Below are 15,176 nucleotides of genomic sequence, written 5' to 3'. Positions count from 1 at the left end.
TATAAAACTAAGTCAATTGTTTCTTGCTAGTATTTATTTTTGGAGCTAGTGACTAAGTCACTAAAAAATACAGTCGATAAATGCCAGCTTCATTTAATCAAGTAAAATGACTGAGCAAAGTCCCTGTCCTACTTCCATACGCCCCACATATTCCTTTTTCTGAAAGAAAGGTGGTCCTTCCCTGTAGTGCCTCGTTTGTGTAAGCTTTCTCCTATGCTATTGCTAATGCTGATGAAGACATGTTAGTGACCTTCTTTAATGCATTTCTTTTAACAGACAAGTTCTGGTATTGTCGACTTTCACCTAATCACAAGGTGTTGCACTATGGAGACTTGGAAGAAAGTCCCCAGGGAGAAGTCCCCCACGATTCCTTGCAAGATAAATGTAAGTCATGTGCAACGTTTGTGCTGCTTGTGCTTCTTTTGTGCTAGTTCCTCTTTATAACTTGTAGATTTTACTAGGGGACATTATCAACAGCTCTGTTTGCAAAGATAGAGAGCAGGGGACATTTCCTCCTGCATTCCAACATTTCTCTCCTAGTTTTGGCAGGGGTGTATGAGGACTGAGCTCAGCTTTCCAATGAGTTCATAATTTCATTCAGCCTGGAAATGTCATAGGGAGGAACACAGTTTATTTTCATTGCTCATCTAACTGCAGGTGTCAAATTCAAATACGTGGGCATATTCAGAAGCGCTTCTGTCTGCAGAGACAGATGTTTCTTCTGTGGCAGAGTCCTAGTGACTGGAGGAGAAATCCTTGGCAGGCAGAGGTCTTTTTTGATATCATGGGGAGTGGACTTGAAGATGGCACATTGCAGTGAACGGTATTGAGAGGACCTCACCATTACTGTGTACCCAACTGGGTGCGGACATGCCTCTGTGACAACTCCTACTAAGGGATTTATCAGGATATTTTAATGGATAAAAATGATTTTGGAGCCCTTCAGAGAAATCATACTCTCGTGATAATTTCTCTTCATCCATCAACAGAAGTTACAGAGATTTAACCTGCGGTCCTGGGAAAGGTTTTTTTAAGGTAATGGAAATAATGATTAGTGTAGTTCCGTCACCAGAAAGTGACTTCAAGAAATCAAGCGCTGGCTAAGGAATCATTGCTTTTTGTTCTTTTCTGAACCTCCATAAGTAATAAATGCCATTCTTGGCATTATCAAATTAGATATGCTTGAACAAGTATTTCAGTTGGTAGATCCACTTCTGTCTTGGAATGGCAGAAAGACTGATTTTTCAGAAGTTGGAATTTTTCCAGTCTGAAAACTAAGAAAGGAGAAAATCAGTGATTTAAACTTCCCTGTATGTTAATAAAATGCTTCTTCTCCCCCAGCCTGTGCCCAGGCAGCATCTTTTAACATTTCTACATGGAAAGAGGAAGAAGAGCCTGTCCGATGCTGGAGCCCTGGCAGTTGGCAGTCACGTTCCCTTGTTTCCTTTGCCTTACAGATTGCCTGAAGGATGTTTCACGCTCTTACTGCAGTCTTGGCAGAATGTAGGACAGGGGCTCACATTGCTGCATTGGCACTGGAAGAGGCTGTTTTTCTGGAGGAGGCTTAGAGAAATAGCCCTTGAATGTTACAGGAGCATCAGAATGACAGAAGAATGAAGGTCACGCTTGAACTGCAGGCACAGTTCTGAGACCAGCAGTTCCCAGATTTATTTGCATTGAGCATGCTCAAACCCCTGACCCTGACTTCAGGCTTCATCTTGCATTTGCATTTTCCATAGGCTCTTGAGCGTACTCAGGAATGTCAGGATCCCATGGGGACAGAGGGATTCCTACTTTAGAAACCACTGAGCCAGACCCATATGTTCCCTGTGCATGCAGCAGGCAGAGCAGATATTGATGCAGTTTGAGAAAGATGTGGTTATTTCATCAGTATCTCAGGTTTTCAAGCTATGAAGGATACTAGATTTACCACAGTGCCACCCACATTAGAGTTTAATTAAACAGAATTGGGAATATTGCAAGATACAAGATGATAAAGTGGCACTATTGTTCAAAATGTGTCAGGCCAAACTGGCTTGGGAATTTTACAGAACATTTCCCGGAGATGTGCTGATATTCTTTGGATAGATTTGTATTGAATTTTGAACTATGATGGTCTGAATACGATGACCACGCTGTCAGCATTTGGGAGCAGGTCAACAGATAAAAGAGAATTAGGTGGGTAAGAAAATTGAGGACCAGGAGAAGCAGCACAGGGCATTCTGTGTGCTTCTTACCAAGCTTGAATAACTAGTGTCTATCTCCAGAAATACATGTGGAGGTTTTTAACCTTTTCACTTCTGTGAATGTCACCCCTCTCTTCAGGCTGTCAGAGTTAAGCTGTGCAGGCTCCAGCTGGGACAGAAGGCAGTTGTCCTCTTTCTCAGGGCTTTATCTATTGTGAGCACATCACATTTGTGCTCACACCCTCCAGCATCTTGTAGTCAGCTTCTGATACCATCTGAAGTCTTTGATTCTATTTTTCCAAAGCAAGGAATAAGCCAAGTTCCTGATTAAGATCAGGGTTACATCAGTCTCTGATCTCCCCTAGTAGCTGCATTCCAGATCACAGAGATCAAGCCTATGAAACCAGGGGAACAGCCTTCTTGGTTGAGAGATATAACATGAGAAAACCCTACCTTATGCAGAGAAATTGTTTTTCTGGGCATCTGCAGCAAATGGCAGGAACTCTTTCTTCTACCATGGTTGCAGTCAAATCTCTCCTTTACTTCCCAGTTTGTCCTAGCTCACTCCTCACAAAACCAGTATCTCTTCTTGACCTAAAAGTAGGGTAGTGTCAGAGACATAATAACTTCCATTTCTTTTAGTTTTCCATGCAAAGAAAGTCCTTTAAAGGTCTATTATATCCCATGCTCTCCATTTGACTGTAGTGCTGAGGTAATCTGTAATAAAATACATAGTATTGGTGTACCCAGTGGGAGAGAAAATGCATTTCTCCTCTTCAGTATTTCTATTAGAGTTTGTAAAGAGCTGGGCAGTAACAGATTTTCATATTATTATGCTGTTCTCTCTCTATATAATGTTCTTCCACAGCCACAAGGATAATGGATTATTTATAGATTGTAGAAACTGCCACTCACTGACCATATTGTATTGTGGAGCATATAGATTCTCCGTAATGTAATTACCATTGGAAAATTGACTTCCACTTGGAACTCAGAGACATTTATCTTTATGTTTCAGTCACCTCACTCTGTGAGTGAGTCTGAGTGGCAGCAGCTTCCGTTCGGACAGGCATTAACAGAAGGACAAAACAACATCGTGTGAGGCAGGGTCCAACTTGCCCAGCACACCCTCTCCAGCAAAGACTTTACCTGGGTGCCTAGGAAAGAGCAACAACAGGGCACGCATATTACATTAGTAAGGCAGAAAAGAGTATATGTTTTCTGGATACCTGACTACACAGAAGAACTGTCCAGACACGGGTACACAGCCATATGAAACATTCTTACCCAAAGTAGTCTCAAGAGGCAAGAAAAAGCATACTCAGATTTTTATCCAGATGCCTGCAATTTTCTCAAGGCTCACTGATTCCTGTTTTAGTTGTTTTCTTTCTTACAACAGTCTGGAAATGGCAAAGGAGGTGGCAATTTTAACCCATTAGTCTTGCACTTTTTAGACCCTGTAGCTTTTATACAGCTTGGTTATAACTGATTGTCTGTATTTTGCTTTTGTTCTTTTTTTAATGCAGTGCCAGTGGCAGATATAAAAGCTGTTGTGACTGGGAAGGACTGCCCTCACATGAAGGAGAAAGGAGCTCTTAAACAAAACAAGGTATGGTTCTCAAATTGCTATGAACATGCACCCTGAAGAATAGAAAGCTTGTCAACTCGACCTTCCCTGAAGTAATACAGGGTATTTTTCACTCCAGCCTGCCACCTTTCTGTGTATGCACACACTTTGTTTTCACCTCAGACCGTCTGAGATAAATTACTGGGACAGGCTACCCTCCTTCACTCAGGTTTCATGGCAGATGTGCACTGTGATATACCCAGAGCACATTAGGATAGTCTTTAGTAGTGATGTCTTCTACCCCTAAAGCAAAGCAGTTTTCACTGCTGCTAGAGCAGACTAGCAGTGACTGTAGGTACCTACTCCCGTATTGACTCTGATAAATAATTAGTTTATTCCATCTGTATTCTCTGGTGAGCTGATGTTCAGTGAGCACTGGCACATGCCAAAATTGCTATTAATGTCCAGCCGATGGTATCTTCAGGTCCAGTCAGGTAGAAAAACAACTGCCAACAAAAGGATGTAAGGTAAATGCTGGGCAATTAATGAGGTGTATAAGGATGTCTTCAGCAGTGCATTTGGGAGAAAACACGTAGGAGACAATGGTCAGCTTCAATTGGATTTATGCTACCTTTCAGTTTCAGATCGAGAACTGTAAACTGACAGTAGGACTCAAATTGTACAGCGCCAGAATCTTGCAGAGTTTTTGTTAGTAAGAATTGCCACCGCAGCAAGACGAAATTGAGTTCTGAGCAAAGTCTGACGTCTTTAGCAGTTAAGGTCTTTGTACCATATCGTATGAAGTATGTTCATGAGTTTTCTATCAGGTCATGCTGTTTGGCCTTACGAGAAGGAGTGAGACTCTAATGATGTTCAGTCTGACCCAGAAGCACACCCTGAGGTGTGGAAACCAGATCAGAGGATTGGAATAAGAACTTCTAGTTACCTGAAACCGAGAAATTTTGGGTCCAACAAGGAGATTTTGATGAACAAAATGGTGAAGTTAAGAGTTCCTGCTTCAACACTCTAAAAATAAAATGCATGTCTTTAGTGTTCAAATGAACACTGGAAAAAAGCAGTTCTGATGGGAACCGTAGAAAATGGAAAGGCACTGTCAAAACTACGTAGAATCATAGACTCAACTAGGTTGGAAAAGACCTTTAAGATCATCGAGTCCAACCCACAACTTTTCTTTCTTTAACTACACATGGATATGCAGAGCATCTTGAGTATTCTTTGCATTTGTTGCTTTAAGTCTCTCAGGATATCATCATCTCCTTTCAGCATTGGCTTTACATGGTTGGAAATGAAAAAGTCAAGCCAAGCAAGTAAAAATAATCCCAAGAGTATTGTTCCTTGCTGGTTTTCTGAATCAGGGCACTAACACACACACCATAGATGGCATACAACTCCTACCACATGTACCAGCAGCAGCATTTGGCTGGGGCATTTATATGATGCATATAAATTATTTTTAGCGCTTCCTTGTCTCAGCACTCATATGTCCGCACAAAAAGGAAAGATAGGAAGATGGAAAGCAGTGGGTGGCAGTGATGGAAATGTGTCATCTTTATGAGCAGTAATGTCTAGATAGTATTTAATGCTAAATAGCAGTGCTGTGGATCAGTTTGTCCTCAGCTGTCACCATCGCCCCTTTTCCTCAGGTAGAATTGGAGGAGACTGACATAAAACTTGTGGCTGAGAATGTGAAGATCAGGCGTTGATAGGTAGCATGGCTGGAGCATTCCATTTGTGAGCCAAGCAATAAGAATTGTGATGGTTTTACCATTTCTGGTGTGGTTTTTATTTTTGTCTTCCTTGATTCCTTGTTTCTTCCCCTGGGAGCCACAGACTCCGTGAAATTAGTTGTCATCCCAATCAAACCGTCATGCTCATTATTGCAGCTGCTTAACTGACATCACAGGAACAACAGATCTTTGTTTGCGGAGGACCCAGTTAATGTGGACAGCGAAATGGAAACTAAAGGAAAGAAAAGAAGGCAGACACAGAATGCAATGTGCCTGAGTTTGCTATGTGAAACCTTTCACTTCCTGAAATTTCATCATCGGTGGTATATTTTTTAAGCAGCCTTTTCATCCCGTGCTTTCTTGGTACACGTATAACGACCACCTTAATGTTTATTCATTGGCAGAAAAGAAAATTGCATGGCAGAATGCCACTGCTCTGAACACAGCTGGAATTGGCAGAATGTCCATAACAAAGGCTTCGGCGTCTCTTCATTTGCCGGCACGTGGCCATTATTCTTCCTGTGGGACCATTTAGAAATAAATAAGAGTTAAGCTGAATTGGAATTTGCATGCATATGAAGCTGAATGACTTGATAGGACCAGACCCGAATCCATTGTTGTTCATCTTGCTTGCGTTTTTAAATCAGATTTAATTTTAAAGTCCTTATTTCCGACTCTAGAGTAATATTAATGGATTTCAAGGACATGAAATACATTAGATTTTGCAGCCCTCAAAACAAAGCATGAGAGAAGGATTTGGAAAAAAACACTGCCATGTATTTCTAAGTGTTCTCCTATTACCTTTTATTCACTGATGTGACAGGCTTCAGGCTTGGTGCCTTTTTAGTCAGCAGAAATGGTTCTGCCCACTTCTGTGTTGAATGCAGCTTCTCTTCTATTTCACATTGGGTGAACAAGTTCCTTGCCTTATCCTTGTATGGATAATTCTAATTAGATATAAGGAAGAAATTCTTCATTATGAGAGTGGTGAGACACTGGCACAGGGTGCCCAGAGAAGCTGTGGCTGCCCCATCCCTGGCAGTGTTCAAGGCCAGGTTGGACACAGGGGCTTGGAGCAACCTGCTCTAGTGGAAGGTGTCCCTGCCCATGGCAGGGGTTGGAACTGGATGAGCTTTAAGATCCATTCCAACCCAAATCATTCTAGGATTCTCTGAGGGGGGATCTTCTGGCTCTGGCAAGCAAACTTAGCGTGGCTATGGTCTCAGCCTTTAGCGAAGACACGGGCGTTTTGAGGCTGCTAATGGCAGAGTAGGCAGAGAGCAGTGATATCGTTCCAGCTTCATGGGATCACTCAGCCACAGGCGCCTAAAATGCCTGTTAGTCGAAAATAGCTTGTCCCTGGCCCATGTGAGGCACCATTGGAGACTGGGGGAGAGAGAAGCTCCGGGCGTGGGAAAGCAAGCCTCCCCTCATAGCACTTACATCTGCTTTCCCCACAGTGTTGAAACCAAGGAGTGGGAATTGCCCAGCATGTGCAGAGTCTCTTGTTTCCTGTTTTCAGTGGATCCCAAAAGAGAGGCAGGTGGTGGGTCCCAGTACCGTTACCTTTGACAAGCATCTAGGGAAGGGCAGAGGTCTGGCGTGTGTGAGGGTGGAAAGAGTTCGGAGCATTGAGGGGGTGAGTTCAGCAGGTTGAGGTGGGGGAGGAGGAAAGCAAAACAAAGAGGGAAGGAGCAGGTTGGAAGGAATGGGAGGGAAAAAGGACCGGAGAGGAAAAGAAACTGGTGGAAAAGGGTGGAGTAGAAAATCGAGAGGTTGAGAGGTAGGATGGAAGAAGGAGGAGAGAACCACAGATGGCTGATAGAGACTGACCAGTTTTCCTTTAGGAGTTGCCAGTTCCTCAGAATTCCCTGTCATTAATGGGAACATTACAAAAGCAGGTGGGATGCCTGACAAGTCAACCACTAAGACCGCTGTCAGTGTGGAGGGCCAGTTGGCAACTCCAGCTCCTTTGGCTTCCATTTTCCTTGACAGTTTGCCGTGCATGAGGTGACAGAGATGCTGGCACCTGGAAGCTGTTAATTCCTGAGCCTTTACTCTCCAGAGCAGCCAGCAAAGAATTGAACCGGATCCAGGGCTGCCAAACTCCCACTTTGCCCCGTAAAGGGAAGCTTAGTGCCCTAAATGTAGCCCTTTCCCATTCCCTGCCTGCCTGACAATGACCAAACCCATGGCTCCCTGGGATACTCTTTCAGGCAGGGTTTTTCTCTCCTTTTCCTTTCTTCGAGAGGAACAAAAAATTCAAATCCTTGGAATTTCCCAGAGGACAAATATACACGGGCTGGGCCTATGGGATTGTTGTTGACCTTCATGAAATTCAGGAGCATCATAGCAGAGCACCACAAGCCCTTTTTTCAGTCACAGGTTTTATTTTCACAACCTCAGTGGCATGACTTGGCATGTTCTGTCAGGAATTTCTAACACTCTGCGAGGAGATAATGCCAGGATTGTGTGGGCAGAGGTAGATTTGTTTCTGTAAGGAGGGACATCACTTTTAATTAGGTGTGGCTGAGAGACATGCCTGAAACACCAGAAGGCTACATGAGCTGTGGGCCATTTGCTTGCTGAGTGCACCAGCACTGTTAGCATCTGCAGCTTCCATGGGGATTTAACACAGACTTGCCTCCTGTGGCCTGGCAGTACAGCAAATTGGACCTGATAACTTGAGGAAACAAAGAGCATTTCCCATGAGAAGCCTGATCTCTGATCATCCAAGATTATCCCTAAGGATTCAGGCTCAATTGCACAAATCAGAAATGAAATAACCCTTACTGAAATCCAAAGACCTGTGTGTTGCAGACCAGGAGATCAGGGGTAGAAATCTAGAGCGATGTATATGCTGCAGTCCCCACGGTCAAGTCTTCCATTTTAAAACTTCTGGTTTCCCCATAGGAGCCCAAGTGACTTTTAGGGAGGGTCAGTACTTGATGAATTCCCTTTGACACCTTTGAAATTCCAGCTTCAATGCTGAGGGGAAAAAAGATTATTGTTTTCCTTTCCCAAGGTTCAATTTGGTCTTTAAGTAACCCAGATAGTTCAGTTTGGCTGAGGCTGCTGATTCTAGTTCAGGTAGAAATAAAATGACAGAAATCACTAGAGAATTAATAATTACATACATTTCCAGCAGCGAATAAAGCAGAAGTATACACCAGGAGATTAACTGTCCTGGCAAGATTTTTGACACAGGGCATCAAACCTTGCAGAACTTTGTGAGTTTGAGCTATACAAATTGAAAAAAGCAATGGGTCTTCATAAAGAGTTTGTTGCAAGTGTACTATTATGCATTATATTGTAGTCCTCACCACTGCCTAGCTCAAATTTTAACTCATATCCATGACTGAGCTATAGGGTGTGATTTTGTTATGACCAAAGCATCTGCGGTGGGGTTCTTGCTGTGCCAGTCTGTTGCAGTCGTCTGGTCTAGCTTCGGCCAGGCAGGAGAGTGCATAACCTGTTTTTCCACTCGGTTTGGGGAATAAGTGATGGGAAAGAGAAGCAGAGCTGAATGTATGAATGCCTCTCTCATGCAGCACTAATGCACGTCTCTTTGTGTTATTCTAGGAGGTGCTAGAGCTTGCTTTCTCTATATTGTATGACTCGAGTGGCCAGTTGAACTTCATTGCTCCAGACAAGCATGAGGTAAGTCAAGTTCAGAATACAGAATCTTCTTTTGAAGCTCTCCGTAGTCGCTTTATGGCAGCAGACAGCTTTAAGAGAACTTAAGAGTGGTCATCTTGGCAAACAGTATGGGTCAGTCTGAATCTGGGTTATGACTCCAACAAACTGAAAGCAGAGGGATTAGTATGGGACACTGCAGTGTTCATGCAGTATCCTGAGCCATGGAAGGAACATGTTTTGTATTGGTACATCATAGAGCACATGAGGTCTAAATTAAAGATCAGTATTTCTAAGCCCTGCTGAAATATGAGCCATAAGAGAAAGAAGAGAGCTTGGGCAGACCTTGCAGTTCCTCAGACCTTGCTCACCATTTCCTGGTGTAATAAAGATGTATCTTAGTCTACTCTACTTTAGGCGCTGGAGAATTTTGCTGTGTGTTTGTTCTAGTGAACTTTAGTTCAATGCTGATGATTTGCAAGCTCTTAAAGAATAACTGCCATCCTCAGCTCATCTTGCTGATGCCAGCATAATCAAGGGATGTTACATCATTGCTGGGTCTCAATTTCAGCCAGAGTCTTGTGTTCTCCAGAATGGCATAGCCCCTTATTCTTACTTTAACGTTGCTTGAGACCATTCATGAGAGGCAATCGTAGAATGTCCTGTCCGTTACATCTCCACAGGGGAGTGTTTTGCAAAAGGTCTCACTTTTATAAAGACAGTGTAAGTACCAGTAGCAAGACAGAATGACAGCCCCTTCACTGCTCCCTTCTCTTACTTGAAAACACAAGGAAATCGACAACATTTGGTCTCAGTTCAGGACCCTGTGTTAAGATGCTAAAACAGAGAAGATTGCATTAAACTGTCTTATACTGTAGTGTTATTAAAGTGCATGAAGTGTATTTAGTTACGCAGCTTCAGCATTTGCAAGTCTGGATTAAAACCCTTCAAATAAATGTTAATTTTAGGAGAGGAATAAGGTTTTGCTCATTTGGGTTTTCCCGGGGATTAATATTTGAGTGTCATTTTCAAATATGTTCATTCCAGAGCAATATTTGCTGGTCAGTTTTCATGTAAGAGGAAGTAGCACAGGATCCCAGGAATAATGTGCCATTAGAGCTGTATGTCTAAGCAAAGCATGGTTGTCTTCATCCTCTGAACTGAACATATGGTAGATGCTTTCTGATACAAATTCTCCAGAAACTGAATTCTAGACTGCTTCAGCTCAGAAGTGCAAATGGTCATGAAAATTAACACATTTTCCAGCCACTCGTATCTCAAATATGGCCTATGGCTACAAGTGTATTTTAATGGCCTAAATGTTCAAAAACTACTACTGCACCCCACTGACAGTCAGTAGCATTGTGAGATGCACTAACTCAATTGCTTGTGACTGTGTTAACACCCCTCTTATTTCTCTTTTGGTCTTGTACAGCTTCTTTGAAACAAAATTAATACGTTCAAAATCAACCCAGCCAGGGGCAGCAGCCTCTGCTGCTACTTGTCGGTTCCCAAGTGAATGTTTCTAAAAGGGCATCTCACTTCCTCTGTAGTATTCCATGGCCTGCAGAAGAGTCGGTTGGGATAAAAGTAAATGTACAAGTGTTCAGAGGAAGCACCCACAAGGAAAGGCAAGCAGCATGTTACAAAGCCCAGGACTCTTCATCAGAGTAACGGGGATGCCTGTCAATAGAAGTGCTAGTTTAGCAGCATTCCCGGCTTGGGAGATTTGGTAGGTGACATCCCAAGAGTTGGAAAGGTTTGTGTGAAGCCCCAGGGATGATGTTAGGATGTGGCAATTGGAGGTCAGGCTTAACAGGGGTTTTTTTAAGCACTTCTACAGTCCTTGTGATTGGAGAGTGAGGTTGGAACGCGGGAATTGAGTGTGTCCTGAAAACAAGAGCTAGGATCATAGGATTTAGGTTGAAAGGGACCTTGGGGGTGTCCCCAGTCTGACCTCCTGCTCAGACCAGGTCAGCAATGAGCTCAGACCAGGTTGCTCAGGGCTGCATCAGCGTGGATGGAAGCCTAATCAACCTTCCTGGTTGTCTGGTTCCACTGAGTTGATTCCCGAGGTATTTCTTTGATAAAATCTCATTACTGGAACCAGTATCGTTGAGATTTGGACCTCATTCTTGCACACTTAAGTTTGGCAATAGCCTCAGCCATCTGTTTGAGCTTAATGCTAGCCAGAGGATTCATCACTGTGAGATCACTCCATCGTATTTGTTTTTCATTTAAATACTAATAGCTGGTTTCAACTGCATAGCAAAAAGGTGGATTAATCTTATCCTTGATTTTTGACAGAGAAACTGATGAGAGAGGCCATAATTAGATTCCTTTGGAGTTTTATGAAAATGAATCTGTAGTAAATTAATTTTTCAGCAACTCTTAGTCTGTTTTGCATAGTAAAAAGAAGAAAGCTTCTGAATGAATGCCTCCACCATCTCATTAGGATTTCTCTCTGCTCAAAATGTACATGAGTGTAGTTAGCTGCACTTGCCAATATGGAGATTAGAGAGGAAGCCCCTTTTCCAGGCCATCGCACTCATCCAAATTGTGTCCAGAATTTGGTTTCTGTGGGCCCTGAATGAGTTATATCTGGAAGAGGAGAGAACTGCAGTTCTGCTTTCTGGCTGGCTGTGATTCCTCGCCTGAGAAAGCTCTGGCCGAGCTCACTGAGCAGGTGATGGACGATGTACATCAGGGGCTGCATCTGCTGAATGGATGCTCTGCTCTTCTGTAACCTGAGCAGAGCCTTTTGCCTTCTGTTCCTTTCCTCATAGTGAATTCTGGGATGGCTTTCCCAAAGAAAGATTTAAAGTCTATCATAAAGAAGATATAGTCTGTTCAAAAATAATTACATTTCTAGGCCAGCGTCTTTCTTTTCCTGATGTTCTGCCTGCGCTGCACTAAACCTGCATGCTTTGGAAGTCTTCAGTGACACACATTGACAGCCTGGAATAGGCAGGCTCGGTTGTTTAGGTAGTACTTGTTAGCAGGACAGCCTGAACCCTAAAGTCTCTTCTGTATAGCTTATCTCATATTAAAACTGCAGCTTGGCTTACCAACACCCTGGGTGAAATCCTAGCTTTGCTACTGTTCTGTTACTGATTTAAATGGGTCAGATTTTCACTTTGGATGCTGAAGTGTGTTAACCATCCCATTGCAAAAATACACCCTTTTTCTGGATGAAGAATTGCCCAAGAGGGGGTTTTCTCTCTCTTCCTTAAAAATAATCCTCACTTCTGCTGTAGGATGAAGTCAGCCATGGCTATCTTTAAACTCGGCAGTGTCATGTAGCAAATGGTCAGCTAAATTTGAAATCCATTTTTTGGCATGAAATCCAGCAGAAGTGTTTGCAAGATAAAAATGCAGTTACAGCTGATTTAATTTTCTCCCACAAACTAGGACACAAGTTCATGATTGAAATCTTTATTTTTAGATGATAGCATTTCAGTACTTCTGTTCAGAGTTGAATAAATGGCTTGTAGTAATAAATGAAAGTGACTTATTTGATAGACATTGACTCTACATCACCAACCTCCCCTGGGTTTGTTGCTGATTTTAAATGGTTGTTCAACCCATGTTTATCACAAGCTGTCAGCTGCTGGGAAAGATGGCATCTCCTGTTAGGAAAAAGTAAGGAAGGGGTTTTAGAGGCCAGTTCAACATTTGCAGCATTTAGAATTACACCAGGTAGCTTGGCATTTAATTTTCATGAAGGACACAGCATTGACTGACTCTGTAGTTTTCACAATAGGTTATTTTGTGTAAAATAGTGGTAAAGAAGGCATAGATATGTGAGAGCCCATCTTTGTGTAGGTCAATTGATGCCACTTAGCCTGTAGGAAATCAAACCGCAATAAAACTAGGCAGTTGGTACAGGATTTCTTAAACAGAGTTGAGGATCTTGTGTAGGATTCAGTTCACTTAACTTGGCTGTCTTGGAATTAGAAGATTAGTGCAAGATAATTAGGTGGCTTCTATAAGTACTGGGGAAAGAGAAGGAAAAAGAGAGGGGGAGAAGGAGATATCTCCCGAGGTTCACTGTCCGATGCTGTGTGTTCTTTCTCCCATAACTATTGAAGAATATTCAACAAGAAGTTTGGAGGAGATAGCAAATTGTCAACCAACCAAATACTGTCATTTCTTCCCATTTTTAGGGAATTGCTTTTCCATTTTCTGAGCAGTGGAACGTGCCTTCTTCCTGATACAAGCTAATAAAATAAATTGACCTCGCTTTAGGTCTCTTTGTAAATCCCTGTGGGAGCAGTAACTGCAGAGGACCGGGCCAGACAAGCAGTTTGTGTACAGAAAGTCTACTAACGATAGTCTTCATCTTTTTCCTGTGCAGTACTGCGTATGGACCGATGGGCTGAACGCCCTCCTTGGGAAGGATATGTTGAGTGATCTAACGCGGAACGACTTAGACACGCTGCTCAGCATGGAGATAAAGCTACGCCTCCTTGACTTGGAAAACATACAGATCCCAGATGCTCCCCCACCTATCCCAAAGGAGCCCAGCAACTACGACTTTGTTTATGACTGTAACTGAGGCTGCCCCTGAAACTGGCTTCAAAACTGGAAATATTATAACTGGAGAGATAGTAAAAATAAAAAAAAAGAAGAGTGTGAGGAAAAAAAAAGAAACCCACTTGTGCACCTTGGATTTTGGCTTTGGGGAGGGGTGTAGAAACCCTTGCTTTCCTCCCTGTTCCCTGCATCCCTTCCGTCCCCATTCCCATCTTCCCCATTGCTCATCCAAATCCACATTGCTTTAATTAACTCATAATTGCAGGCCATTGGCCTTGCTTAAGGCAAAGACTTGCCACTAAGAAGCACCCTCCCGAGGACTTTTTTTACGTTTTTAATACTGGAATAGACATTCTTAAACTGAAGGACGTTGTTACCGAACTGCATGCCTGTGAAACCCACTTGGCAGGGCAGAGGCTTTAACTGGAAGGAGGAGGGAGATAGGGAGCAGAAGCAGCTACTGTAAGCAGAAGATTTCCCCAGACACTCCCCAAGAGTCTTCTCACAACTGAGTCCAATGCGATGATGAAATTCGTTAACTGCTTCCCCATGCTTGCATCACTCGTCACTGTCATTGCTCTTTCCACTGTCATCTCGACTCTTGCCACCAGCCTTCACCCAACTGATGGGCTCCCCGAACGGAAAGTCTGCAGGTTTTTGCTGTACCATACGCTGCAATGCTGCAACAGCTTTTAACTTCTTTTCCTTCCAGCTCTTAAATAGCCCCACACTAGCAAATCATTCACACCGTGTTAGGAAGCCACCAGTGTCTCCCCTCCCTCTGGCATTCCCTAAGCCTCAGTTGCCTCTCAAATTGGCTTGTTGCTATTTGAAGTGATTTTTATTTTCTCGGTCCAAAGTTCAGCAGTACTTTCCACAGGCGAATTACAACTGCCAAACATCCAGGTTTACATTGTTCTCATTGCTACAGTGTTAGAAATTTGCAAGGGATTTTTGTTTTTGTACGGGTTCTAATTATTTTATTTTGCCAAACAAATCTATTTAATGAAAACCAATTCCATTGTGAGTACTTCAAGAGGACGATATTTTTACTTAATTTCCATTTGGAACATTTGCCCTGATGGGAAAAAAAAAAAATAGTATTTCCCTTCAACTTCACTGTTGAATAAAAATCTGAGTTGTGATGATTCTTGGAACTTTGTTTTTCTTCTGAAGTTGTCTGTTATTCTCTGTGGTTCCTAGAAGTGTTTGGTACAAAGAGGAGGGGGAAAGATGGAACGTTTCTTATCTGCGTCGGATTTGATTTACTTACTCGTTTGTTTGTGGTGACAAGGATGAGATGCGTCCAGAGTTCTCCATTGCCGTGGGTGCACGAGCCTTCCTGTGAGAAGGACCCTTTGCGAAGTCTGAAATCACAGCACACTGATGTGCTCGTGGTCAGTTTAAGGCTGCTGCCTTTACCATGTTTGCTGGAGTAACTGTCTGCCTGTATTTCTTCTGTTGAGAGCGTTTCTGGTTGCAGCAGGTTGGTATTGGGGAAGT

At 42.9% G+C, this 15,176-nt stretch overlaps 1 protein-coding gene across 4 annotated transcripts in view; it reads left to right on the top strand.

Moving 5' to 3' along the window:
• The window catches only part of ELMO1 (engulfment and cell motility 1), a 278,325-nt gene extending 263,495 nt beyond the window's left edge, over positions 1 to 14,830 (top strand). For all 4 annotated transcript variants that reach the window (XM_032919775.1, XM_030477045.2, XM_030477054.1 and 1 more), the window contains 4 exons: positions 277 to 384; positions 3,713 to 3,795; positions 9,084 to 9,161; positions 13,495 to 14,830. In XM_032919775.1, coding sequence (XP_032775666.1) covers positions 277 to 384; positions 3,713 to 3,795; positions 9,084 to 9,161; positions 13,495 to 13,695 — 470 coding nt within the window. In that variant the 3' untranslated portion in view covers positions 13,696 to 14,830. The remainder of the gene's footprint in view (positions 1 to 276; positions 385 to 3,712; positions 3,796 to 9,083; positions 9,162 to 13,494) is intronic.
• Positions 14,831 to 15,176: the final 346 nt, after the last annotated feature.

Source organism: Strigops habroptila, chromosome 1 (genome assembly GCF_004027225.2).
Source record: "Strigops habroptila isolate Jane chromosome 1, bStrHab1.2.pri, whole genome shotgun sequence".
Lineage (NCBI taxonomy): Eukaryota > Metazoa > Chordata > Aves > Psittaciformes > Psittacidae > Strigops > Strigops habroptila.
The sequence above is the reverse complement of the archived record's forward strand: the minus strand, read 5'-3'. Positions and strand labels throughout refer to the sequence as shown.